This window comes from Corticium candelabrum, chromosome 4 (genome assembly GCF_963422355.1).
Source record: "Corticium candelabrum chromosome 4, ooCorCand1.1, whole genome shotgun sequence".
Classification (NCBI taxonomy): Eukaryota; Metazoa; Porifera; class Homoscleromorpha; order Homosclerophorida; family Plakinidae; genus Corticium; species Corticium candelabrum.
Window position 1 is genome coordinate 37,940 of NC_085088.1, and position 22,875 is coordinate 60,814.

A 22,875-nucleotide genomic window follows, 5' to 3' on the forward strand; every position below is an offset into this window, starting at 1 on the left:
GGTAGAAAATGGACGAAACACTTGGTGATGTAGTCGCTAGAAAATGTATTGAGAAATACAACAGTTTGGCACGTAAAGGGAAACCACACAGAGGAAAGGAATGGACAACTTTAGCAGGAATAGTGCAAGTAGAAAAGTCGTTTAGATCTGCTGCAGTTTCACCTTCTTTGTCGACTCCGTGGCCAAATCGATTTTTGCAAGGTAAGTTAATTAACGTTATATACTTAGACATTACTTGTTTTAGTTGTTGCTGTCATAAGTATTTGCTGTAGTTTATTGTAGTCTGCAGGTGTCTAGGTACTAGCTATAGCTATGATAAAGCTTTATGCAAATATCTGATGCAAATATATTAACAAAATTATCAGTAAGTGCGGCCGGCTGATAGTCTTAAAATTGTGTTTACATATTGTTGTCAATTAATTAATGAAGCTTTAATTGTTCATAATCTTCATTTTGCTGCCACACTAACAAATGTGTAGATGCATTGAATCATCTATGAAATTATAATTGTGCAGGACACATCCCAAAGACTAGAGAGTTTTCGGTGGAACAAGTACACGTTGCATATAAAAAATTGATGTAATGTGCAGTAATTGTGCACGTGCAGTCAACATCAGTAGTAATTGTTAGGCCACATAACCTTAATTAATCGATTTCATTCTCATCCTCCTACTGTCCCATTTAGTATCCATTAAGCTAGTGAGCAGTGTATCATTGCGGTTGCAAATTCATCAAGCACTGCAGCAGAGATATATAGCTGTCCGAAATATGAAGGCATATCGGCTGTACAAGCTAGTCAACAAGGCTCAGTTGTTCAGGAACAATGCATCCAAACCAGTTATTTAGAATTTGACAGTCAAATATGTATTGAACGATGACAAACATTGCATGTCTCTGCTTGCTCAGCCACGTTGCAAGTATAATTATTGCACATGAATTGATGAACACATGCCAGCCTCAAAATTTCGGACCTCCCACATGCATGCGTAAGGAGACCAAACTAATATTGGTGCAGGTGAGAATCTAATAATAATTGAGTTTTTTTATGTGGCCTTAGGTTTGTAGTCTTCAAGAAGGTATTTATAGCTATATCCAGCTCAGACTCCCATGTTGCAGTCAACAAGTCCGGAGGTTGATCTACACTGCCAAAACCACTGCTCTTTGGTCAACTGTTGCATGCACCAAGACAAGGTCATGGCCCTAAACTTAGGTATAAATTAAAGGCATGATCCAAGATCATTGCAAAACGTCAACATTTCCCAAACAAATTGGAAAGTTATAGCTGCTAATCGTTTTACGTGGAAAGACAAAGTATGTCTGGATTGAGAAGTTTTGAAACAGAGAGAGTGAAGGAAATTGAAATGAAATGTCAATTGCGTCATAAAATTTTTACAGACTCCATCACAAGTTACTAAATATGCAGTACTTGCAAACGAGGATGTAATTCATGAATTGGACTAATTGCTCATGAGCAAATTCACACTCATCAAGCTCACAGTGACATTCCAGTAAATATGCAACATTGCTGAGATGTTTCTTGTGTAGCAGAACATGCCGCACAAAGACTGGACTTGCTGCTCACATGCAAGTGCATACATCAACATTAATCGGACAACCTAATAGTTTATTTATTTATGTCATCATTGTTCAGGAGATGTTAGCACATAACTGAGTGCAATAGAAAGAAGGAAAGTGTGTGTGTGTGTGTGTGTGTGTGTGTGTGTGTGTGTGTGTGTGTGTGTGTGTGTGTGTGTGTCTGTGTCTGTGTCTGTGTCTGTGTCTGTGTCTGTGTCTGTGTCTGTCTGTGTCTGTCTGTCTGTCTGTCTGTGTGTGTGTGTGTGTGTGTGTGTGTGTGTGTGTGTGTTTGTGTGTGTCTGTGTGAAGATGGGTTAGGTACTATATATACTAAAGCCCATCAGGTACACCTGGGGATTAAATCAGTTTATCTACATTTGTATTGTTTATGTTTTTAGATTTATGGAGTTTACCTGGTATGCATTGTGTTCTACTACGTTCTAAGTTTATGTGTAGACAATTTATTGAGATGTTATGTAAGTAAAATGTGTATTGTTTGGTTTTTAGAATGCAGTTGCTGTGTCGTTGCACTGGGCACAGGCACAAAATGCTTGGGCATTACTAAAATGAGCAAGACAGGTACATATATGACTAAAGTGCAAGTGTTATTTTGTTTGTGTTTGTTGTTGTTGACCAACTTACTAAAAGTATTCAAAACATTGTAATGTGACTGTCGTAAATTGATACATGTCACTGGGTATGCTTTACTTTTAGAGTCAGACTTTCTAGTAATTTCTGGATTGTGTGTTATGAGAAACAGCTAGGAGGCAATGAGGATCATATTTGTACTGATGTGAATCTGGATATGTGAATGAAATTTAATAACTTCAGGGTTTTGAAATACGAAAATCTATTTGTCTGAGTGTCACAAGTGAGGACAACTATCTTGGTATTGCCATTTTGTCAGTGGTTTTCAAGGTGCTGGAACGTATTCCAGGGTTCTCCCCAGGGCGTTTGAGCGTAGCGCTGCGCTACTCTTGAATTTCTACTTCACTCTCAGAGATTACTGACTTGAGATTTTCTAGATATGCTCCAGATACCGGATAGCAAGTGCTTGTGAAGGAAACGTAATCTTAATGATGTAATTTGCACGTTTATAACCTACCTACTAAGTAGGCGGCTTGAAGAAAGCCGATACTGAATAGGACCGTTGATTGACCACTTTGCAAAAATAGTTCCAGTCAGATTCCAATGGCTGTGCTACTTCAAAGTCGCTGCCGCATTTCTTCCACAGTAACGTGTTTTGTTTTCACTTCCAGAGTTCGTATTCTGTTGTAGTTTTCAAGTGGCACCGGCACTCATCGATCTAGCAGTAGCAGTCACACATTATGTCAGCAGATATACGAGCATATTTTACAGCATGTTCTAGAGCCGGAATTGGCGGTCAATTAGAATAGCATGGAACTCTCGAAGGCAAAAGCAGAGATACATTCCAAGAGAACAGTGACCCAGCCTGTACTGCACCTCATTCTCATCACAGGTTATCTGGCTTTGAACCAGCATGGAGTTCCCATGGGTGCAGCTCATCGAGACGCCCACCTACCAAGGCATGATATGCCAACTGTGCAGAAAACATTGTCGTCATCCTAAGTCGTCGGTTGTTGGAAGGGCAATATGGGTAGACCTCTCCTGTACAACGGTGACCAAGTATACTCTAAAACGACATGAAACGTGAGAGTGCCATAACGCATCTAAGATGCTGGAAGCTAGTCTCTGCATGTCTAGAGAAGATGGAGGAATACAGGAAGCGTTGCAGCTGTAGAAAGTGCGGAAAAGAAAGCTATGGTTGGGGCCATGAAGTGTTTGTATTAATTGGCTATGTAAACAAGACATACCCACACCACTAAGTACGTGCCACTGCTTGAACTTGCCAAATCTCTGGGTGCCACGTATCTGAATGATCTCCACTTGGCAGTAACGCTCACTACACGTCTGAACGTTTTGTGCAGGAAGCAGTCATGTTATTGGGTAGCACTATCAGTAGAAAATGTTTTGATCTGCTGAGGGCAGTATTTTGCTTTGATGTGTGATGAAACAACAGACATTGCAGTTATCAAGGAAGTCATTATCTACACACGCTATTTTGATTAAGACCGAAAGATCCAAACAGCATTTATTGGCATGTCAGAAGTTCTCGATGGGAGTGCCAAGACTATTGTAGGGGTACTTAGGCAGCTTTGTGGCAGAGAGCGACTTGATATTTACCACAAACTTGTGGCTTTTGGGAGTGACGGAGCGGCAGTGATGACTGGGGCTCGTGGTGGTGTTGCTGCGCTATTGAAAGGTAGATGACCCTGGGTTTTTGCCAACCACTGTATTGCCCATAGGCTGGCGCTAGCAGCTGGTCAAGCTGCCAATGAAATACCTTATGTGAAGAAGTTCAAAGCTATCCTGAATCAGCTGTATCGATTTTATGAGAATTCTGCTGTTTGTACTGCGGGACTAAAGGAACTGCAAGATGTGCTAGATGAACCTCAAATGAAACTGACACAGGCAAAAGACGTTAGGTGGTTGTCTCATGACCGTGCTGTTGGTAACCTTCGTCGATGCCTGCCTGCAGTTATTACCAGCTTGGAACGAGAGGCTTCAGAGTGCCGTGATGCTCAAGCTCTAGGACTGGCCACGTTTTTGAAGTCACACAGATTTGTTGGGACGCTTCTCATGCTCTCTGATGTACTGCCACCACTGGCTTCTTTATCACGTGCTTTCCAAAGGAAAGATCTTGACTACAGTCTAGTGAAGCCTCTTGTTATTGGTGTAATAGCTACTTTGGACAAAATGAAGACCACCCTTGGGCAACATTACTGTTCACTTCAGAGAGTAGTGGAAGAAGATCTCGATGCCTTTGACATTTCCATTGCAATGGTTGATACCTTCAAAGCAGGTATATATGACCCATTCCTGGATGCTTTAATCTGTCATATTAAGAGACGTTTTCCTGACATCGATCTACTGCAGGTCTTCAGTATTTTTGACGTCAGGAGCTGGCCAGAGGTACTATATGATGACTTCGGTAATGATCACCTGGATACCCTAGCTGATAACTATTTACCTACCATCGTAGACAAAGAAAAGCTACAAAAAGGGTGGAATTTATTCAGATCATGCTGTGCCGCATTCTCACCTGATTCTTTGCCATACCGAACCATGGGGCACAAGAAGTGATGACTACAATTGTGAAGAAAGAGAACCTTTCGTCAGTGTTTCCAAACATTTGTACCTTGCAGCCATTGCCCAGTGAATCCCTGCTTCCACTGCTGACTGTGAGGGGCTTTTCTGCACTGAATAGGATAAAGACACCTCTGAGTAACCGTCTGAGCAACAAAATCACAGTGCAGCTGCTGTTTATCTCTATTGAAGGTCCCTGTTTAGAAGACTTTGACTTTAACGCTGCATGTCTGGAGTGGGCTTCCAAAAGGAACAGATGCATTACAATATTGTAACAGAGTCAGCATAATTTAATTATAATGTCCGTACTCTTCCAACTAATGGCTTACTGATAGCTGACAGCCTATAAACAACTAATATAGACAATTTTCAGCGGCAAGTCTAATATATTGATAATAGATTAGTATTGCAATTGGGACTTTGTCGTGACGTCATTGGATGGGCGTGGTCTTAGGGAGGGGCTAGCGCTATGCTTTCCTGAAATCTTGGGGAGAACCCTGTATTCTTTTAGATAGGTGTCAGGGTGTTCTGGAATTCAGAGATCAACAATTTAGTTTCAAAAGATGACATAGTTGTTGAATCGGACTGTTCCTTTGTTCTTGAAGGTTCCGTGAATTACTCTCTATAATGGAAATCAGGCAATGTATTCTAATGTATTGGATCTGTCCAAAGCATACAACAATGGCATATTATATATTGTTTCATAAATTGTTAGATTGAGGTTGCCCAAGCTATTTGTGAGACTGCTATATTTATGGTATGCAAATCAAAGTCTTAGAATAAGATGGAGGAATAGCTTTTTGGAACCATTTGGAAGCAGGAATGGTTGAGACAATTAAGGCAGTGTTTTGTCACAAATTCTATTTAATAATGTGTACCTAAACGATCTCATGGGCCGTGTTTCCACTAGCTGCACCTTAAACTAATTTAGCTTATTAAACACATTTAGAAAGTAAACCAATTCAAGAAAGCGACTGTTTCCTCTAGGAACTTGTACATCCAGGATGTGCAAAATAAACCATCTAGGAACGTCTTATTTTTGAAGAATTGGTCTGCCTTATCGCCGAGTCAGAGCACCTGTTGGTTGTCACTGATTCAGTATCTAGTAGTAGGAATTTGCATGACAGTGACCAAGGACACCATCTTCTCTTTCTCCGTAGCTGCTGATTTCTTTCCTTTAGTTAAACAACCCTTACATCTTTTAAGGCAATCCTATCCCAGCAAAATAGTCAATATCATCAAAATGGGGTTGTCAGTAGCTATCTAAACAAGCATGCTACTGTCACGTGACAGTTAAACTTAAACCACTTTGCTAAACCTACTATAAAACGGGTTTAATAAATTCGTTTAGGTTTAGAATACAACTGGTTTAGCGCAGGTGGAACAGGTCAATCTTTAGACCAGTTTAGCTTAAACCACTTGATAAACTGGTTTAGGCACTAGTGGAAACGCACCCATAGTTTCATTGGAAAGTCTGGAGAAGGAGCTCACCTTCACGTTCTTTATGTAGGATGTCTGGTTATGCAGACGCCATAACTTTATTATCGCCAACCGTTTCAGGATTACAGAGTATGCTGGATATTCACTCTTCATTCATCCAGGACCACCAATTAAGCCTCAACATCAAGAAAAGCTTTGCAATTGTATTTGTTAGGAAGAAAGATACCTCTATTTTGGTCAGTCTGTATTCAAACTTGGAGATAGTGAGTTGAAATGTCATTCATCAATACATCATTTGGGTTTTGAGTTACACGTGCACACATCGGGCCAAGATTTGACTATATGCATGTACTTAAAAACAAAACAATTCAGAAAAATTATGGAGCTGTTAATCCTATCATATCTAGATTGGATGGATACTGGACTTCAGACAAAGTGTGGTCTAAGATTATTGATGTCCATTTATTCCCCGCACTTGCATGCATACGGAAGTCAGCTATGGGACATTAGTAAAGTGCCAGTCATAAACTGATTAATACCACTTATCGGAAATACAGCAGACGAAGATTGGCAATGGCACAAAGTGAATCAACTAGAGAGAGAATGTCAGAATGGTTTGAGGAATGCGTAGTGAAAGTACGGGGACAACAGATTCTCTTCATGAAGAGAGACGTAGACTCTGTTAGCAGTTTGTAAATGTCTGGGCTGACTGTTACTGAAAGAAAAATGCACATGGCTAAGATCACTGACTGACATAAACCGTTTTGTTTGGCATTATACTTTCTTCAAAGAATATTTAACATAACTGTTCTGTTGCTATAGGTCTTGTGTGTTTTGTGTTGGTGTTAACGTTGTTTTGTTTGTTGACCCACAAGGGAACTGCGCTAGATGTGTCCTAGTGTTAATGTCAGCTGAAAGATGGTAGCAGAAATCATCAATTTGAACCATTGTTACCAGTAATATGTTGTGAGACATCTGAGTATTTTGGGCAGATTTTTTGCCACCAGCAAATTTATTTACAAGATAACGTTATTACAACAGGAAATGTTAACACACAAATGTTGTTATCAACTTGCTATCACATTTTGTCATCATTACAGAAAACCAATGCTGAAATTTAGCAGAAATGGGGCTAAATGAATATGGAATACCCACAGTGTTAATCACTACAGTAGTTCAGTACGGAATGCCACTTTAATTTGCTGTATATAAGGCCACATATTTGGTTTGAATTCCCGCCTGCATCGACTTGTAAGGCAAGCATCAACACAATTTATTACTTTATTTGGTCTCCTTATGCACAGAAAGTTTGGAATGGGTAGCACTGTGGCTCAGCCAAGACGGTGTTTGTCATTGCCCAACTACATTCAGATTATGGAATTCTGAAGAACCGGTTTGGATGTGTGTAATAGGGTTTTAGGGTTAGGGTTAGCTGAACCTCATTGACTTGTACAGCTGATTTACAGTAGATTTACTAGTATTGAATGCATCTGCTGCACATGTATTGCAAGTAGGTGAAACTTCATTTGCAAGACTGTTGAATTAACATTGCTTGATCATTGGCCAGAACAGTTGCACAACACAAGAAATCATGTGCTTCCTCTCTTTTATAGCGCAGAGGATACACTAATATTTTGTTACCATTTTTTTATTTCAGCCCAGCTTTTACTCTGAAAAGCATAGAAAACATCATTGCTTACTACGTTTTTACTCTTTTTTGCTAACCTATAATATTTTATCTAATCAGCATTCCTTGTTTGAGAATTTCTTGCAGCAATTGCTTTTTGAGTCACAGGTTTCATTAGTGAAAACACTGCATCTATTAGATATGTTTTATAATTTTGTTATGTATGGTGTTGTTTGAAAGTATTCATTTTATAATTGGTTGAATCAAAAACTCAGCATTGTGGCACACTATCTAATTTTATACTTTGGCACTAATTGTAGTTAACTATATTTGCTTGCTGCTTCTATACTAATCGCATGTGAAGTTTGCTGAAGTAAATGGTATTGCTTGTCAGTCAAAGAGAAAAACAGTAGAAGGTTTAAACACAAGTGCACTGCAGTTATACAAAAGAAATTATGTTACAGGAAGTGTTCTTAATGATAGCCATGCTGAAGTGATTGCTCGTCGTGCATTTATAAGGTAAGTGTGTTTTTAGGCTTGGTAGTTTGAAATTTTATTTCATGTCTACTTGTATAAAGAGAGCATTTCTTGTTACTGCTAGTATTAGTTTTATTTTTATTTTGAAGCACCGGAGTTCAGCAGTGAAAACAATTGAATACTACATCAACTTTCAGCACATTCAGTGTTGTGGGTGTACAGGGGTGTTGTCGTGGTCATTTGGGATCAGAACAAATTTGTGAAATGTGATAAAATGTGTTTGAAAGTTTTGTATGAAGAAGGTAAACCAAGAGAGAGAGAGAAATATATTGTCCTTTCGATATTATCCTTTTGATATTATCAGAGTTTTCAGTGCATAATATCTGTGAAACAGATGTTTGAGAACATGTCTATGTGAGGAGATCAAACATCTCCTTGACATTTTTACAGAAGTATTTTTAAATCTTGTTGGGCCATCCTTTCACTTTCACAAAAGAGAAAGAATTCAGTTTTTCTTCTTTCAATGAATGGTTTACCTGCCAGGTTAGGGAAATCAGACTACAAAGTGCGACTGGTGTTTGCTTAGAAGTTGACTTAATTAATAAAATTTGACATTTGTATGCATATAGATACCTCTACAACGAAATAGAACAATGTTTCGATGGGAAGGAGTCTGTTTTCATTTATGGTTGTGGAAAGTTGAAATTGAAACCAGCCATTTCATTTCATTTTTTTACAAGTCAGCCTCCATGTTTGTCTAAATATGCATTTATAATCATGTTGTAATTCTCCAGCCTGATTTGTTGTGGCTAGGTGGAGATGCAGCTATATTCAATAAAACAGGCGCTTTAGATCATAACAGCAAAGGCAAAGAACAACAAAGGTGCTTTAATTCTACAAATGCATGCCTACACATGCTTATCTTTTAGAATTGATTCGTTAATATTTCACCCTGCAGTGAGGCCGCTATGGAACTATTTAGTTGTCGAAATTTATCATCCGCCACTACTGTTTCAGCAAAATGTCCGAAGTTGGATGATGACAGTGACATTTATCGAACTGGTGCCAAGTGTGTTCCTGGAGAAGTCAGTGACCCACATGGAGCTGGTGTGCGTTACCATGTGACTGGCAGTCTGAGATCAAAACCGGGACGAGGAGAACAGACTTTGAGCATGTCATGTAGTGACAAAATGGCACGTTGGAACATACTGGGGATTCAAGGGGCATTGCTCAGCCACCTTTTGTCTCATCCAGTGTACTTAGAATCAGTGACTGTTGGGGCTGGTCCTTGTGATTTGTCAGCTTTAGAGAGAGCCATAGTGACAAGAGTGGCCACAGTTTCTGATCTCTTGGAGCCATTTGTTTGCCATAAGCCAATGCTTTTTCACTCTACTGTGACATTTAATGACAGCAAAGATACTGGTTTATCAAACAGTCATTGTGAAAACAAAATTGTGCCATGCAATACAGGTGAGACCTGGATGCCTGCAATTGTTTGTCATTTGGCATCTGTGGTCATTAATGTTTGGTTATGTGAGAGCAAACTGTACAAATTCATTTACTTTTATCTGTCTGTCTGTCTGTCTGTCTGTCATCTCTTTGTGTTTATTCTAAGATAGTAATAGCTGTAAGCTACTTCTTCTTCACCACAGTGGCACTTACAACACAATTAAGAGACCATATATTATATTATGAAAGCTGAGCCATACGTAACAATACAATGACAACTTTTACTAATGCACTAGCAAAAATTATCAAGGGCAGTCATCATAGATAGATACGTACACTATTAAAATTTTGGTGGCTAATTATAATGACTAAAGAATTGAGTGTGGTTTCCCCTGTTCTTCGTGTTTTACAGTTCAGAATTGATGTCGTTTTAATCAATTCTACTAGTACAATGTAGTAGTCAATGAATGCATCCAAATTATTTAGGCATCCATTATTATCATAGGATTGCTCTGCAGCAGCTTAATTAATTAAGTACTAGGGCTCCCCTCAGCTCATCTCCTGAATGTGTACACACGTACAGTGTACTGATTTCATGGTACTGTTATAACTACTACCTGAGAGTCTTCTTTTCTGTTTGGTAGCTACACCATGTTCATTGGAAGCAAATAGTTTGAGCAAGAGAATGTCAATTTAAGTATAATTAGGTTAGATGTATAGCTAAATGCAACAAATTATGCCCTATTCTAGTCTCGCGTAGCCAGACCCTTCCTGCCTACATCCCTATCTATCCCTACAAGGGGGATAGAAGGGTTCGAGATACTCTTTCCACTTGATCAGAAAGCATTGAAGTATGTAGGCGGGAAGGGTCTGCCTAGGCGAGACTAGCCCTGTTCATAATTGGTACAGCAGTATTAGAGTAATGATGTCTTCTCTCTCTCTCTCTCTCTCATTTGTAGAGTAGGTATATAACAATGAACGAGAGAGTCAGCTGAAACTATTGACTCAGCCACTCTTGACACCAAACTAGGCAACCAACCACGTTTATAAAAATGTTATACCGAACAATATCACGAATGACTTACCCTAGAAGACAACTGGACAAAGAAATCGTACATGAGGTGCCGAGTACTCATTGCTAGCTGCAAGAGTTGAGTGTGAAACCTAAATTTATTGAAGTTGCATCAAGTGCCTAATTCTTAATTACAGTATCATCAGAAATCTGCATTGGGCAGAGCTCCTCATTGGACGTTGAAAAAAGTAATCACACTAAGTGACAATAATTTAGCAAACTCTGTTGTCTACACTGATGTTGTAAAAGTTTTGACTAACTTTCAGCTTGCTTAATTAATTTAGTTGTGGTAAAAGCTGTAGGGCTACTACTAATCAGAGATGCAATATCTCTAGAGGCTGCAAAGTAAGAGCTGAAATATAAGACTTCATTTTGGAGAGTGTTGGGAGTTCATGACATACAACTTCCGAGACCTCACCATCTCATAGACATTGACCAATTAATTGATAGAGATGCACAATGTACGAGTGCTGTCTGTCTGTTTGACTGTATCTGTCTGTTGTCCCTTACTTAGATGACTTTGTTGTCTGTCTGTCTTGGAATAACAGCATTCTCATGTCCACTCTTTCACCGCTTTCATTTCTTGCACTACCTGTAAAGTTGTGTTTATTTCTGTAGCTATCATTTGGTGTAACACAGACAGTGGTGGTCATGAAGTTTCAGTGAATGGACAAAAGCAAGGAACAACACTAAAAACCAGAGAATCCATCAAAAGCAGGTAACAAACAGACAGTTCAAGAAGTATAATGATATTTATCTGCTATACTAGATATGTAGCTATTGATGTGGTTTTCTGTGCAAACTCATGCAGGTGTTCAATATGTAAAGCAGAATTGTTCAAGAAGTTCAAGGAAGTGCTTGTCAAATTCAATCATCCAACAAAACAGTGAGTAGCACAGGCCCTCTTACTTAATGGTTCTACACACTGCAAATACAGTTTATGCTATACTTAGAATAATGATGAAAGCAGCAACTTACAGGGAGATCAAAAAATGCAACACATCATACAACCATGTCCGACAACAGCTGCTGACTGTATTTCAATCATGGATAATAAATCCTACAGAGTATGAAGGTTTTAGCTGACTAGCAGACTAGACACCAATACAGTTTATCATGTACGACCAGAGCAGTCACAAACCAAATGTATTCTCCCCACTATATGCAATGTACAAAAAACCATCCGTGTCTTTGTGCTCATCGTAAATGCTGCCCATGGTCGACGATGTGGTAGGCAGCACTTTATTGACAAACAAAAACATTGCTTTCTCAGGGGGAAGTTGAATACGTTTCCTGATGATGTACATGAACTGCGCCACTGTTAGGTCTGCAGGAACTAGGAACTTGCGCTTGTCGATGTCTTGGATGTTGGAACGAGGTTGCTTCTCCACAACAACCTAATAAAAACATTACATATACAAACTCATACATATTACATACATACCATATTTCTCCAATAGAACAACATTCTTAAATTGTACACATGCTCAAATAGAACAAACGACACTCTAAATGCCCTTTGAAACACAGAACAATATAACATGCTTAAACAGATTGACACCATTTGTGCATGTAACGCAGTCATCTGCAGAAGTAAAATTAATGATAATTTACTAGAACTTCATAGAAACGACACCACAGATACAGAAATGTTGCTGATGTCCACATGCAGGTAGTTGAAACATAAAAGTACAACATGCTTAAATGGTAGGACGTGCTTTAATAGAACAACACTCTGGCAACCCAGGAAACCTTAGACTGATGTGTCCTTCTATTCGAGAAATACGGTATATAACTACCTATTTATACTGGCTTATTAGAAATACGGTATATAACTACCTATTTATACTGGCAGATGATTGATGCAAGAGACATGCATTTAACCATCATCACTGACTCAGTGGACATACCATCATGTAACTATACAACTATACAATATTAGCCATAACTTCCTATAAAAGGTTCCTATCACTAGAATTTCTTAGTTACTTACTAATTAAGTTAAGAACAAATTACAGCACGTGCATGCATTTACGGAAAGTTACGTAGCACTTACAGGAATTCTGTCGGGATACTTGCAACGAATTTTCGTTGATTCTTGAATCCTGCTTTCTGTGTAAATAAACAACATGGTCTATTGCATACAGCATGGAGAGAGGGGTACCGTCACAGGCACACGCTAACGCAAACAACGCAAAGCGACATCGCTCACCAAAGCTGTGCTCCTCTTTAAACTTCCATTTCATTGTCCTAGGCTGCGTCAACAAGCGTCAAAAGATGCAGAAGCAAAAAAACCTAGCGCAGCGACAATTGCTGACTTGGTGATGTCACTTTGGTCACTTACTGCGCATGCTCAAGAAAATGGATCAGCTGGTGCAGAAGCATAGAGATGAAATGAAAGAATTGAGAGGTTTGTTACTTGCTCCTCAATTACGGTGTCGCACCAGTGACTTATAGCACTTATAGGACACTGGCCGGGCCGTGAGAGGTCGTTGGCCTATCGTCAGAGTAAATCCTCGGATAGAGAGCTTCTTTCCCGCGAGCTGCTTGCTTTCCCTCGTTGTAGACGCTTCAAACAAATTGATTCAGCTAAATTGTGGGCGGAATGCCACTTACAACGAGTTTAAACTTAGTTGGGAGCGGACATCTAGCCTACAATTATAGACCTAGACTATAACATTTCGTTGCTGTGCAGCTCGGATACAGGCAATGAAGCATGGAGTGTCTAAAGGTGACAAGAAAGGAAAGAAACGAGTTTCAGAAGAAACCCAGAGACTGGAAGAAGATATTAAAGCCCGACACAGAAAGGACATTGAAGAATGGCAATCAGCTAACGTTAGTGAGATGCTAGATGAAAACAGGAAAGAAGAAATGGCAGTAGAGCACACGCTATCACTGACGAGGCAAACTAGAGCTCAAAGGAGAAGAGTCAGTCTTATATTAAGTTAATTAGAGCTGCTACTTGTAATTCTAGCGTTAAACAGTTTCTGGTAAATGTCATTGTAGGACAAGAAAGATGAAGCTCGCCGGGAAACTGCAATAAGAATTGCGGTTGAAGAGGATGAATTGGCACAAAATTCGTTACGCAGGAAAGAATGGGACGTTCTCATTGGGTTATTGCAAGTGGATAAACTCACTGTTCAAGAGGTCAGCCTGTGCAAAAACTAAGTTAATTAGATCAAGTGGTGGTTTAATTGCCTCTAATCAGTTTGTTGATCAGGGGCACATTCCCTAATTTGCCTCTTCTGCTCTTCTGGAGTCAAAAGAGGTTGATCATAGGCATTGCTAGTTTGCAGTGCCCAAACGTAGTCTAGTTGTCCTAATTAGTTAGCAAGATACCACTTTCACTAGGAGAAATCAAACTTCTACTTGAAGAGGTGATCTCTGCAACTGTTGCATGCCTTCATTTCTGGTGCCTCAAAGGGGGCGAACACGTGTTAGCAGCAGCCAAAAAGTCAATATGCTATTGGTGGAGGATCACTTGGTTTTTCCAAAGCAAAGGAAGCCTTCCATTGTTACACGTCTTTTTAATACACATGTTTCACAAGTCACGAGATCTCTTCTTTTCTGCCTCTTCTGTCTTTCAGCCAGAAGAGCCAAAAGAGGTCTCGTGACTATTCAGAAGAAAGGGGGAAGCACAAACACAAGAGGACAGAAGAGGCAAAAGAAATGTGCCCCGTTGTATATTTGTAAAGTATACATATCAAATACTAAAAGCAAATCAACAAAGTATTTGACAGATGTGTTCAACATGCACACGTGATAAATATAAATTATAGTGGTTACTGTTGCTACCTTTGTCTAATGAATTGATGATTTGAGTAACACTTTCAAATTTCAGTTTAGGTCATTAACAAACTTTGCTCTTTTTACAATTCTGGTTTTTGCAAATGGTGATATTTTTGATGTTTCATTTTGCTGTCTGTAGATCCCTCCTGATGGTGACTGGTATGATGCTTTACAGTTTTTTGTTTATTGTATTTGCTTTGTTACTTCAATTTTAGTCTGTATAATGCAGTTGCTGATCAGCTGAAGTTAACAAAGCGACAGGTAGAAATTGTGTTTCTTTTGCTGAGGCCTCTTTGTAGGTTAATTGTATCATATATTGCTTGCGGGTTGCAGATACACAGTGGGTCAGAACTTCGAAGACTTGCTTCTAACTACATTCAGTTACACAGAGATCATTTTATGCCTTTTCTAGTTCATGCAGACAGTGGAGAAGAGTTTTCAACTGGTGAGAATTATTTATATTAGTTGGTAGTCAATTCTATGATTGATGTCAGTGATGACAGTGAAATATGTTGCCAGATGAATTTGCCAACTATTGTGATGAAATTGCAACTAGCAAGGCATGGGGAGGAAATTTGGAAGTAATGTGCTTTTTGTTTCCAAATTTTTGTCACTTGGTATTTCTGCTTCAGATCGAAGCTCTCTCTTCAGTCCTGCAAGTGAGATAATCAAATGACATAATATTGTTTGCAATGTGAAATGTACCTATGCTTTTTGTGGCTACTGTAGTGCCCTATTGAAGTGTACCAGTCAAGTGGACCAATTCTGAAGTTTGGGGAGCACCACAATGGCAATGTGCTAAAGCTAAGGTATGATTTTGCTCCATGCTCTCATCCACTTGCCATTGATTTTATAGACTAAAAAGAAAGAAAGCTAGATTTTGCAGAGCAGCTACACAGAGCATGTAATGATGCTTGTAAGGGCATTTGTTTTGCTTGTTTATGCTATAGTATACATTGATCATGGCATGTATTATCACAATGGTTAGGTAACTTATCAAATGGATCAGCGGTTGTTTTTATGGCTCTTGTCTTTAAGTACTGTACCCAATTAGTAGTGATTACAGATTGAATGTTGAGATAATAATCATTGTCAATATGGAGCTGGAAAAGGTGTCATGTTATTTATTTGGAGATTAGGTTGAGAATTAAGATATGAGTTTTAGGAATTAATGGAGATACATCCAGAATAAAGATAAGTTAATAAGAGTTAGTTCTGAAAAACATTTTGTTCTGTTAGTAGTTTAGTGAAAGAATGGATATTGGTCAATGAGACTTCCAACACTAGTGTGTGTGTGTGTGTGTGTGTGTGTGTGTGTGTGTGTGTGTGTGTGGTGAAAGTTCTCTCACTGAACCCTCCAAGAGGGTACCCCATGGGACCTTGTATTTCCGGTCGTTCCCTGGCCGGGGAGGAAATACGTGCTAACTTGAGCCTTGGCAAGCTGAGGATGGCGTGAGGCTAGGATGTGCTAGCCCAGCAAGCTGGTCATCTTAGTGACTGTGTATATGCTACTACTCGCAGAACAGAGCACATTCCCCTTCGTGTGGACACTGACACCAGGAATAGGACTGGACTCCGAAGATCTGAGGCAACTCCGGGATCAAGGAGTTGTGAGCAAGGGAAGGGGTTGTCATGAAACCTCCCACTGATCATGGCAACTCAACAACTAGTCGGAAGTCAGCACATCTTATAATAATGTCAACTGATGGTCAACCTGTACAATGTCCAGTAGCTGGTTATCAAAGTGAGTGATAATCCAACTCTATGAGAAACTACCTGAGATGATTTCACAACTCTAAATATCGCCATGAAAAACTGCATGCCAACTTCGTCATCTCAGCAGCATTCAGTAAATGTAGTTCATATCTCTTGATTTTGTCATAAAACGGAAGAATGTCACAAACAAGTTCTGGAAGAGAAACCAAATGTTAAGGATTGGTTTATGAATGTTAGGACATTACGAGATGTAGCTCGACCTAATCTTCTTGCCCAAGAGTTAGCAGCTCGAATTCCTTTACGTGCTATTACTGAAACTCACCTGCCTGGTTGCGGCTGTATGGAGTTGGACGACCAGTCTGGTTACAATCTGTAGTTTTCTGAAATGGATGACATTGCTGGAAGAGGTGTTGGTTTGATTATGCAACGTAATGTCACGAAATCAGTGAAGTGTTTTGACCCAATCTCACGTAAGGTTATGCAGATGGATCTTATGACAGATAGAAGTGTGGTAAGTGTTGTAGTTGGCTTTGCATCAACTGAACAAAGTGAGGGTGAAATGAAAGATTACTACACCAATATTATAGCTAGACTTGGCAATGCAGACTGGATCTTTGGTGATTGTTTGGGGGATTTCAATGCTAAGATAGGGCAGAAGTGATCTCCATTAACAGGAGCCTTTGTGTTACCTAAAACAACCAGTGGAATGAGACTGCTGGACTTTGCTGATGCTTATGAGTTGGTAGTTACAAACACTCTTTCAGCACAAACACATCCATACTGCCACCTGGTATCCTCGCAATGGTCAGTTGCTGCCAAGTGTGAAAGGTTTCGTTTTGTTCAAACATTTGTATGAGGTCTATGGTTTATGACTGCAGAGTAAAACAAGTCCCTTTATTTTGAAAGTGATCACAAGTTAGTCGTCAGCAAGCTGGTATTGAAACTGCAAAAGTCAAAGGTAATTAAGCAAGTGAATAGTAAAGAGAGATGTCTGGGGAGACCCCAAAACCTTAGGTGAATACAGGGCTAGTATAGTTGCCAAATTTTTACAAAGATCTAGTGACTGTCGACCAGATGGTCTGAAGTTTGCAAAGCAGTTACGGATTCAGCAAGAGAACATCTTGTAGCACCAAGAAGGGCAAAGAACAACTGCATTTCTGAGCAAACTTTGAATTTGATTGATAAGAAGCATGCCGCTCACATCCGCCAGATGCGTTCTAAGGATAAACAAGAATTACGTGCTAAATATACTGCATTGCAAAGAATGGTAAAAAATGCTGTTAGAAAACTAAGACAAACAGGAAGGGCTAAATCAGGAAATGTGAATTTAGGAAGTGATTATAAACAACACATGAATGGCGAGTTCTTTAGGAAACTCAGGAAGTTTGATAAGGTGTCGGTGCAGCCCCCTGATGTGATCTTAGATTAACACCGTTACAAATTTGTTGACAACTGAAGATCAGTTAGCTCGTTGGCAACGCCACTTTGAGTCATTGTTGAATGTGTTTCTCCTTGTTCGGTTCCTGGCACTCCACTCAATAATGAAGAAATTATAGATGCCATTGGAAGTTGAAGAATGGTAAGGTGACTGGTCAGGACAGAGTAGTGGCAGAGTTTCTCAGAGCTGGACCACCTGAACTTGTTGACTGGCTAATTGAGATTATTCAATTGATCTGGAAGACTGGTAAAGTTCCTCAAGAATGGAAAGATGTGGTTCTGATTCCATTATTCAACAGAATGACCATCTGGTATGTGATAACTATCATGGGATATCATTACTCAGCATTCCTGGGAAAATTCTAGCCAATGTTTTGTTAGGATGGCTAAGACCAGTGATAGAACCTTCTCTTTTGGAACAGCAATGTGGTTTTCGACCTCAGAGGGAAACCATTGATCAGATTTGGGTACTGCGACAAGTCATTGAGAAGGCTGTAGAGCACCGATCCAACTTACATATTTGTTTTGTTGATCTCTCAAAAGCATTTGACTCTGTACCAAGACACGCTCTCACTAACATTCTCAAATATTCTGGTATAGAAGATAAAGGGTTAGATTGATTGTTGACCTGCACAATGGTACAGGTTGTGTTGTATGAGACAGGGGGAAAATGTCATCAAGGTTTGAGGTAACCACAGGTGTCCTTCAAAGGTGTGTTGTTGTCTCCAATCTTGTTCGATATGTTTATGGACAGAGTTATGCGTTAGACTCTGGACAAAGTTATGGGTGGTGGCATTGAGATTGCTTACAGAACAGATGGTGGCCTATTCATGAACTATCAAGTAAAACCTGAAGGGACACATAAGATCAAAGCTCCCATGTATGCTGATGATTTAGCTCTAACAGGTATGTCAAATAGTGAGTTGCAACAGATGGTGAATGCTTTCCATGATGCTTGTATGAAATGGGGTATGAGGATCAACACTGAAAAACTAAAATCTTGAGCATCGGCGCTGAAGAAGTAAACGTCTTGATAGCTGGTCATGTTCTGGAGAATGTTTCTGAATTTTGCTATCTGGGCAGCATTGTGACTAAGTCTGGAGATGTCACACAGAGGTTGTTGAACGTATGTATTCAGAAAGCTAGCAGGACATTTTGTTCTTGGAAACATAGAGTTTTCACAAATCGGGTATTTAGCAAGAACACAAATTGCGAGTCTTTAGATTACTAGTGATGCCAGTTTTATTATATGGTTGTGAGACTTGGGCAATCACTCTAGTAGATATTTGAAGACTGACCACTTTTCATATGCACTGTATTATATCTATCTTTTGTGTGACAAGACTGAACATGATAAGAAATACCATCAACTTGAAATCTGCCAAGGAAGAACCAATTGAACGTCAAATTCAACATCAAAGATTACAGTGGCTTGGTCACTTAGAACGGAGGAACGTCTCTCATCCACAAAAGTTGTTGCTGAGAAGCAAGTTACATAATGTGAAATGCCCTTAGCAGGGTCCAAAGAACAGGTGTGTTGATACCATACAACAAGACCTGGTATCATTTAGTATTGACCTGTCACAAGCAAATGGCCACACTTACTGACGGAAACTTCTGTGATGTCGAAGCACATAGTGGGTATTGGTGGAATTCCAGGTTCTGTGTGTGTGTGTGTGCATGCGTGCGTGTGTGTGTGTGTGTGTGTGTGTGTGTGTGTGTGTGTGTGTGTGTGTGTGTGTGCAACAAAACAACAAGTCTGTCGAACAGTAGTGTTGTCAGTCCTGTCATATGAGGCAGAGACCTGCATGGACACTGAAGGCCCCACAAATAGAGTGCTTGGACTCATTTCATAATCGTTGTGTTAGAACTATCTTAGGCGTGACAAGATACCAGCAGTGGAAGGAAAGAATATCAATCAACCAGGCATTTAGCGTCAATATTTGGCATGCAGGAAACCATATCTGACCTCATTAGGGAACAGCAACTCAAATGGCTGGGACACGTGTGTCGTATGGATGAAGGGAGACTGCCGAAGAGAATGCTATTTGGAGAGTTGAGGAAAAGAGACTATGTCATGGAATGAAGAAAAAGTGGAGAGATGTTACTAAATTGAATATGGAAACTATTGGTGTGGAGATAGGTGGTATGAGTTGTGCCAAAACAGGGGAGACTGGTTCAAGGTTTGTTGTGAAGGTATGGAGTGTCAGAGGCCAAACAGAGAAATGAATGTCCAGGTAATAACCAGTCGTAATCAAGTAGTTTTTCAATGTGTACTTCTGGAATATTGCAGTGTGGTATGGGATACTGCCTCAGCAAACCTAAAAACAAAGATAGATAAAGTTTTCAATTACTCTGTGAGATTGATTTTTGACGCCAAGTTTGGCTCCCCAATCACACCTCTACTTGAGGACTTGCATTGGAGACGTCTACAAGAAAGACGAGACTTTCAAGCTAGTAAAGTGGCTTTCAAAATCATGAAAAAACTTGCACCTTCTTCACTACTAACCATCCTAAAATCAAATAGAGAAGTGGGAGTTAGAAGTCACAGACACCAGGACAATTGTTACATACCAAGACCGCAAAGTGAATGTTTGAAAAAGAATTTTTCTTACAGAGGCGCCCAATTATGGAATAATTTGTCTTCTGCCCTCTGTCATGCACCATCTTTATCTATCTTTAGAAGTCTGTACTTTAGATCTTGAACTCTAGTATATTCTGAACTTTTATAAATGTATATATACTGTATATTCTGTTATGACAGGCCCCCTAGGAAGACCAGCCTTAGGCTGATAGGGCTACCTGTATAAATATATCTGTCTATCTATTTATCTATCTATGGAAGGTCCTTTATTGTAATATACCGAACGATACAGTACAATAAGCGTCTACAGGACTGGTAGCACTATAACAGAAGTAGAGTTCTGGAGTACTATGTAGAGGTCCAGTCGAAGACTATACATCACAAATGATTAAAAGCAGAAATTACAACAACAAAAAAAAAACACTTTTAAGTTAAGAGATGTTGTCTCTTCTTGCCAACCAGCATCGAAAAGAGTCTTTCAGGGTGGAATGAATGACAGCTTGAAACAGATCGTCCAAGTCGCGTTGAAGAGGCTTGCACAACATGCAGACTGCTCGTCGAGTTTCAGGAAAAATCAATCCTCTCGACCCAACCAAGAGATGCAAAAGCTCCGTCTTATACTGATGGTTAGCATCTTTGACAAGTTGGGCATAGCGGCGTTCTTTCCGGGCCTTCGTTTCTTCCACGACTGTTTCGAATGGGACCGACAGCTCAAGCATCCAGGCCTTTTTGAGGACGGCATTCCAAACAACAATGTCTGGACGAAGGCAGGTACAGGTTATATCGACAGGAAAATTGTATACTGATTCTGGTAGGTCGGCTACTATGGAAAACTGTTGACTAAGATGACGTTTTAGAAAGTCCACAAATAGTCTCAGCGTATTGTCGTGTCTCTGTTTGTATAAACCTCGATCAAGTAGACTGGGACATGCATTTAGCACGTGGCACAGCGATTGGGGTTGGTGACAGAGAGGACATTGATTGCACGAAATTTTCTTCCACAACTGTAAGTTGGTTGCTGATGGGAGGGTGTCCTGGAGCCCATTTATTGCCCATTTGAACAAGTCATCGGGTAGAGATTTTAGGGACAAGGCAAATTGCTCAGCTTCCACGTCCTTGAATCGAGCCGCTTGACCTTGTACAGACAGGGAGGTCAGATGTGACAAATGACGATTATTTGATGATTCCGTAATCGTCTTTTTGATGTTCTTTATTTTTGATTGCAGGCACCCAGGCGAAGTATCAAGAGTTGCCAAGAAACTGCCGGCCCTAAATCTGGTTGATGACAACTCAGTCTCTCTTGAAATCTTTATAGTTGCCAGGGCTCTCAAGCATTCGTCATTTGATTTAGTAAATCGAAGCAGGTTGCAAGACTGTAGTCTCTTGAAAGAATCTGACGGTTATCTATCTATCTATCTATCTATCTATCTACTTGTGGGAGAAGCTTTCGTCGACAAGGAGATCTAACTAGACATGAGCATTTCTGTGGTTGTTAATTTTTTGTACTGCAAATTGCCATTGATTTTGAGTATACTCAGAACACTGCTATCATGTTAACAAAGCAACATGGGTGGCTCCAATGTGTGTGTGTGTGTGTGTGTGTGTGTGTGTGTGTGTGTGTGTGTGTGTGTGTGTGTGTGTGTGTGTGTGTCAGCCACTGGGGTCCCGGTGGAACTTCGGGTGCCCACACCACAGTTGGCGTTGCAGTCGGTGCTCCTGTGTAGTGCACAGGAACCCAGTCATCCAGCTGGGGGCGTAACCGTAATGAACAGCAGCTCCTTATCCATCCTGTTTGTTTGTTTGTTTGTGTGTGTGTGTGTGTGTGTGTGTGTGTGTGTGTGTGTGTGTGTGTGTGTGTGTGTGTGTGTTTAGGTTAGCTAATTAGTTTGTGTACAGTAATTACTTGTAAATGTTTCTCTATTTTGTTTTTAGAGAACTCTGTGACATTTGTGCAATAGAAAATAGAAAATCAAAAAAAAGATAATATTAAATAGAAATATGTTGAAAGTCTGATCTGTTTGACATGAACAAAGTTGCAGTGACAACGTTTATGTACACAGTACATTGGTTGAGATACAGGTGTGATGATGGAAATAGTTGCAATTTTGAGACAACCTGCGCATGGCCTTGGCACATAATGGATAGTTGTCTTGATGAATAGAGCTTGAGCGTCTGGCTTGGAACTTGTGTTATGGTTTCTACATCATGCTTTGATAGTGATGTTAGAGGATTGTTCATAACACCAGTCATTTCGCTACAGTAGCAATCACAAATATTTTCAAGCCATTTTGTTTGAAATTGTATATGTGTGTTTATGTTTAGTTATCATCACCATGACTATGGACTAGGAGAACACTATAATTCTGTGGTTGCTGCAGGTGTGGAACAGAAGTGAACCCAGACTGACAGTTTTTATGCAATTATGTTTTATAGCAGTAAGTTAGGTGCAGAATAGAGTAGACTAGTGTTGTCAGATATGTCAAATGATAGGTACTATAGCTTTGTCACAGCTCTATGTCAGCAAGATTTATAGTACGTCTC

At 39.8% G+C, this 22,875-nt stretch overlaps 3 protein-coding genes across 9 annotated transcripts; 2 read left to right on the plus strand and 1 right to left on the minus strand.

Annotated features, from left to right (window-relative positions):
* LOC134179116 (tRNA-specific adenosine deaminase 1-like) lies at window positions 1-11,901 on the plus strand. Of its 3 annotated transcripts, none has more exons than XM_062646010.1 (9): window positions 1-201; window positions 2,083-2,154; window positions 8,275-8,329; window positions 8,917-9,038; window positions 9,101-9,170; window positions 9,246-9,757; window positions 11,427-11,526; window positions 11,620-11,694; window positions 11,762-11,901. In XM_062646010.1, the coding sequence occupies exons 1-9, from the start codon at window positions 9-11 to the stop codon at window positions 11,892-11,894; spliced, it is 1,332 nt and encodes a 443-aa protein (XP_062501994.1). In that variant the 5' UTR covers window positions 1-8; the 3' UTR covers window positions 11,895-11,901. The 3 variants fall into 3 exon arrangements, with proteins under 3 accessions (XP_062501994.1, XP_062501995.1, XP_062501996.1); XM_062646011.1 differs by having other exon boundaries at window positions 8,917-9,026; XM_062646012.1 differs by lacking the exon at window positions 2,083-2,154.
* LOC134179120 (gamma-aminobutyric acid receptor-associated protein-like 2) lies at window positions 11,824-13,165 on the minus strand. The gene is made up of 3 exons (XM_062646017.1): window positions 13,021-13,165; window positions 12,865-12,920; window positions 11,824-12,205 (listed from the first exon to the last, which is right to left on the minus strand). The coding sequence occupies exons 1-3, from the start codon at window positions 13,052-13,054 to the stop codon at window positions 11,942-11,944; spliced, it is 354 nt and encodes a 117-aa protein (XP_062502001.1). The 5' UTR covers window positions 13,055-13,165; the 3' UTR covers window positions 11,824-11,941.
* Window positions 13,138-22,832, plus strand: LOC134179117 (deubiquitinase OTUD6B-like). 5 transcript variants are annotated; one of them, XR_009969790.1, is made up of 12 exons: window positions 13,138-13,218; window positions 13,504-13,736; window positions 13,815-13,955; window positions 14,737-14,756; window positions 14,813-14,858; window positions 14,931-15,042; window positions 15,117-15,178; window positions 15,230-15,256; window positions 15,327-15,392; window positions 15,454-15,501; window positions 19,619-19,987; window positions 22,657-22,832. XR_009969790.1 is itself a non-coding variant. In XM_062646015.1 (10 exons), exons 1-9 carry the CDS (start codon window positions 13,158-13,160, stop codon window positions 15,472-15,474), a joined length of 840 nt encoding a protein of 279 aa, XP_062501999.1. In that variant the 5' UTR covers window positions 13,138-13,157; the 3' UTR covers window positions 15,475-15,513; window positions 22,657-22,832. The 5 variants fall into 5 exon arrangements, 3 of the variants coding, with proteins under 3 accessions (XP_062501999.1, XP_062501998.1, XP_062501997.1); XR_009969789.1 differs by having other exon boundaries at window positions 15,117-15,256; XM_062646015.1 differs by lacking the exon at window positions 19,619-19,987 and having other exon boundaries at window positions 15,117-15,256; window positions 15,454-15,513.
* The last annotated feature ends 43 nt before the right edge of the window (window positions 22,833-22,875 follow it).

Coding starts and splice junctions, on each gene's coding strand:
- LOC134179116 (XM_062646010.1), top strand. CDS start 9: ATGGACGAAACACTTGGTGATGTAGTCGCTAGAAAATGTATTGAGAAA. Junction 202..2,082: donor GCCAAATCGATTTTTGCAAG/GTAAGTTAATTA, acceptor TTTGGTTTTTAG/AATGCAGTTGCTGTGTCGTT. Junction 11,695..11,761: donor TTCAATCATCCAACAAAACA/GTGAGTAGCACA, acceptor TGCTATACTTAG/AATAATGATGAAAGCAGCAA.
- LOC134179120 (XM_062646017.1), bottom strand. CDS start 13,054: ATGAAATGGAAGTTTAAAGAGGAGCACAGCTTTG. Junction 12,921..13,020: donor TAAAGAGGAGCACAGCTTTG/GTGAGCGATGTC, acceptor TTATTTACACAG/AAAGCAGGATTCAAGAATCA. Junction 12,206..12,864: donor AGTATCCCGACAGAATTCCT/GTAAGTGCTACG, acceptor TGTTTTTATTAG/GTTGTTGTGGAGAAGCAACC.
- LOC134179117 (XM_062646013.1), top strand. CDS start 13,158: ATGCTCAAGAAAATGGATCAGCTGGTGCAGAAGCATAGAGATGAAATG. Junction 14,757..14,812: donor ATCCCTCCTGATGGTGACTG/GTATGATGCTTT, acceptor CTTCAATTTTAG/TCTGTATAATGCAGTTGCTG. Junction 15,043..15,116: donor TGGAGAAGAGTTTTCAACTG/GTGAGAATTATT, acceptor ATATGTTGCCAG/ATGAATTTGCCAACTATTGT.